General features: G+C 51.0%; 1 protein-coding gene across 1 annotated transcript; it reads left to right on the plus strand.

Annotated features, from left to right (window-relative positions):
* Positions 1-2,914: 2,914 nt before the first annotated feature.
* Positions 2,915-3,531, plus strand: LOC133755625 (CCAAT/enhancer-binding protein epsilon-like; the record flags this gene model as incomplete). The annotated part of the gene is made up of 2 exons (XM_062185695.1): positions 2,915-3,193; positions 3,275-3,531. Coding segments are annotated over exons 1-2 (536 nt in total), but the record flags the coding sequence as incomplete, so codon positions are not given.
* Positions 3,532-4,487: the final 956 nt, after the last annotated feature.

A 4,487-nucleotide genomic window follows, 5' to 3' on the forward strand; every position in this document is an offset into this window, starting at 1 on the left:
CAGAGACTGCGGGAATAGGGCTGGCCGTCAACCGGCCTCCCTTGATCATAGATCTGAAGCCCACGGCCATTCCCGTGTCAGTTCGTCAATATCCGATGGGCAAGGAAGCTAAGGAAGGTATCCGGCCACATATCCAGAGACTGTTACACCTAGGCATTTTAAAACCTTGTCGTTCACCTTGGAACACCCCCCTACTACCAGTAAAGAAGCCTGGTACGGGTGACTACCGCCCGGTACAGGACTTGCGGGAGGTTAACAGGAGAACGGAGGATATGCATACCTTGCCTCTGACCCACGTATGGTACACTGTGTTAGATCTAAAAGGTGCATTCTTTTGTTTAAGACTGAGCCCTCAGAGCCAATCCATCTTTGCTTTTGAGTGGAAAGACCCAGAGACCGGGTTTTCAGGACAACTCACCTGGACAAGGTTGCCTCAAGGATTTAAAAACTCGCCTACCTTGTTTGATGAAGCTCTGCACCTAGATTTGGCCGACTTCCGAGTCAACCATCCGAACCTGGTCCTCCTGCAATATGTGGACGACCTCCTCCTTGCCGCTGAAACTGAGCAGAGCTGCCACTCTCCTCAGCATTCTCCTCAGCAATTCATTGCCCCGAGCACCAACGAGGAGACGACCCCGTAGCAAGGGGAAACAGGATGGCAGACGAGGCCGCTAGGGCGGCAGCCCTGAGCCAACAGGTGTTCCCGTTAAAGACAATTGAGCCCACCCAAGTATCGAGGGAACCACCTTTCCTTTATTCGGACCAAGACTTAGATACGATCCAGCGGCTCGGTGCAGAGTATGATGAACAAATAAGGGTTTGGAGGCTCGGAGAGAAAATAGTCCTGCCACACCAATTGGCTAAAGAAATAATTACCAGCCTCCATCAATGGACTCATTTGGGACACAAAAAACTAAAAGCAGCCTTACAGGAAGATAGGCAGTCTTATTATATCCCCGGACTTGACTCTTTAGTCCAGCAGGTGACTGAATCCTGTGTTCCGTGTGCCAAGGTAAATGCCAGACACCTCAAGCTCCCGGAGGGAGCTAGGGTAAGAGGAGACCGACCAGGAATCAACTGGGAGGTCGATTTCACTGAGATAAGGCCGGGCAGTTATGGGAATAAGTATCTTCTAGTTTTTATAGACACCTTCTCCGGATGGACTGAGGCATTCCCCACAAAACGGGAAACCGCCCAGGTGGTCGTCAAGAAGATCATAGAGGAGATCTTCCCCCGGTTCGGCTTGCCTAAGGTAATCGGGTCCGACAATGGCCCAGCGTTTGTCTCCCAGGTAAGTCAGTTGGTGGCCAAAGCATTAGGCATAAATTGGAAATTGCACTGTGCCTATAGACCCCAAAGTTCAGGACAGGTAGAAAGAATGAACAGAATAATTAAAGAGACCTTGACCAAATTAGCGTTGGAGACTGGTGTTAAAGACTGGGTCCAACTCCTCCCTATGGTGTTGTTCCGGGTCCGAAACACGCCCTCTCATTGCGGGCTGACACCATACGAAATCCTTTATGGAGGGCCCCCACCAGTAGCAGGCTTGCTTGACCTTGCCAGTGACTCCGTTGCCGATGCCCCTAAGTTACAGGCCCGGTTGAGAGCGCTCCAGATCATCCAGAACCAGGTCTGGAAACCTCTTGCAGCAGCCTACCAACCCAAGACGACAACCATCCCACATCCTTTCCAAATCGGTGATGCTGTGTATGTCCGAAGGCACCAATCTAAGACTCTAGAGCCCCGGTGGAAAGGCCCCTTCACTGTGCTGTTGACAACTCCCACCGCTCTCAAGGTCGACGGAATCGCTGCTTGAGTCCACGCCTCACACGTGAAGCGAGCACCACCTCCCCAGGGCCCTGAGGATCCGGATAGACCAGCCAAATGGAAGCTCCAGCGCACTCAGAACCCACTCAAGCTAAGACTTTCAAAAACTGTTTAATATTTATGATGTTCCTGGCCTTTCCCCATTGTTTTTCCAATCCCCATGCTCCACAATTGTTAACGTGGAACCCAACCCAGTCCAGCAAGAACAGAGTTTCCTCCCTCCAGTGAGGCAGGTTCTCCCCAGGCCGGTCCAATAGATTTTAGGATTAAAATCTTTGCAAAAAGAAAAGGAGGGAATGAAGGACCCTTATGGGGGAGAGGGACAAGAAACTAGGCCTGGGCAGATATCAGGGGCTTCTTAAGAGGTTAGATGTTCCCCAGGGTCCAGCGGGCACGTTCTCTGGGAAGGAAAAGTCTATCCCCTTTAGAGAACCTCTAGGCGTGCCCAGAGCAGAGCTGCCACTCCCCTTCGGAGAGTCTCAGTACTCTCCTCAGCATTCTCCTCAGCTGGTTCCCTCAGCACTCCCCTCAGTATTCTCTTCAGCTGGTTCCCTCAGCACTCTCCTCAGCATTCTCCTCAGCTGGTTCCCTTAGCACTCTCCTCAGCACTCTCCGGTATGCTAATTGTCCCTCCGAACTGGCCAATCCCATATGCTAATTTGTTGACTATATAACCTGTGTGAGACTGCCGCTCAGGGCTCCTCACCGCCTTAGGTGGGGGCCCGTTTGCGCAAACGTACAATAAATACCTCATGCTTTTTGCATCAACTGGTCTGGAGTCTGGATTTTTGGGCGTCCTCTCGAGCAAGTGGGCATCTCTACAACTGAGAGGTCCAACAGTGTTGGAAATAGAAGGTTACATTGTGTTTATAGGGTAAGTCAGATGGTGGTAGCGGTAGCCAAGGTACTGGGGATATAGTTAGGTAAAACGTATGATTAATGGTGGAGACTGGCACTGGAGACTGGGTCAGATTGCTGCCGATGGTTTTGTTTAAGGCTTGCAGTATATGTGGCCTGACATTTTATAAAATGTTGTACCCAGCATTGATTATTTTGCAACTTCCCTACCCCTCCAGGCTTTGCTTAAATGTTCGCCTCCCAGGGCTTCGAGGGCTTCCAGGAGGAGCAGTCCCCGGCTTTGCTCTCCGACCTCTCTGCCATGGAGTCGGCACCTGACAGCAGCCCAGGGAGCTACAACCCTAGGACTGTGGCTGTGAAGGAGAAGCCCCGGGGGCCAGAGGGCGGCCGAGGTGGCAGCCGGGGCAGCTACAATCCCCTGCAGTACCAGGTGACACACTGCGGGCAGACGACCGTGCACCTGCCCCCAACCCTGACGGCACCGGGCCAGCCCCTGTGCGTCCCCGAGGCCCCCTTGGCCACCACCGTGCCCTCCGTGCGCCTGCCCCCAACCCTGACGGCACCGGGCCAGCCCCTGTGCGTCCCCGAGGCCCCCTTGGCCACCACCGTGCCCCCCAGCAGCCCCCTCAAGGCGCCCTCCCCGGCTGACCCCTCACAGGAGGGCAAGAAGGCAGTGAACAACAGCCTGGAGTACCGGCTGCGGCGGGAGCGCAACAATATCGCCGTGCGCAAGAGCAGGGACAAGACCAAGCGGCGCATCCTGGAGATACAGCAGTACATGGCAGAGAATGAGCAGCTGCGCAGCCGCGTGGAGCAGCTCACGCAGGAGCTGAATATCCTGTGCAGGTTTTTGAAAGCTATTATAAATTTAATGTCATTGGTCAGTACCGAAACTAAAAATTAAGGACATTATTGGTAAAAAGAAGTCAGGGATGTGTTTTCTGTTTTTGTCTCTGTTGTATTTTCTGTTTTTAAACTCTGATGCCTTTTTGTAACTTTTTCTATCCTGCGGGGCATACTTTCCCTACCCTGCAGACTTGCTTCTGTGCTCATAAGATCGGCTGTAAGGCACAGAGATGTGCTTGCAATACTTTTATTTTGTCTTACCCCGGTGATGGGCAGCCCACATATCCCAATGAAGATCACGTGGGAGGTAAGATCTGGTACAGCTGAGGTTGTGTGGTCCGTTACCCGCGTGGCCCCTTCTGGGATATGGTGGCCCTCCTTGCACCCCAATGTCTGTCAATTGGTTGTAGAAAGAGACACCTGGGACATCTCCGGCCTGTCTCATGATCAGACTCCCCTATGGAACAAAGGATCGGGCGGAAGCGTACACTTTTAATTTCTTTCCAAAAGAATCTTAGCCATTGCAGGACCCTTAGTAAAATAGGGCCTGCTCTTCGGGGTATGCAACTGACAACTGGTTATATTTTAAACACCCTGCTCCCTTTCTTTATTTTAGGCCTTTACAAAATTTAAAAAGTAATTCCTAAAATTTTAAGATTAAAATTAGTACAAAAAGAAGAGGAGGGAATGTAAGACCCTAAAATAATGTTAACAAGGGTAAAAGAAATTGGGCAGGTTTAAAATGGAGTTGCTTGTGAGCTAACTGCATACTGTTCTGCTTCTGTGCAAAATGGCTGGGCTTGCAAAATGCTTTTATGAGATAATTGAACTTTAGTTGAACCTGTAGCATGTGATAATTATTTTAGGAGCTATGTTAAGTTTTTGGGAACCATAAAAGCAGAAGTTGATCGAAAATGTACCCAACCTATGTTCTGATGACCCCGTATTTGTGCTTG

Source organism: Lepus europaeus, unplaced genomic scaffold (genome assembly GCF_033115175.1).
Source record: "Lepus europaeus isolate LE1 unplaced genomic scaffold, mLepTim1.pri SCAFFOLD_650, whole genome shotgun sequence".
Classification (NCBI taxonomy): domain Eukaryota; kingdom Metazoa; phylum Chordata; class Mammalia; order Lagomorpha; family Leporidae; genus Lepus; species Lepus europaeus.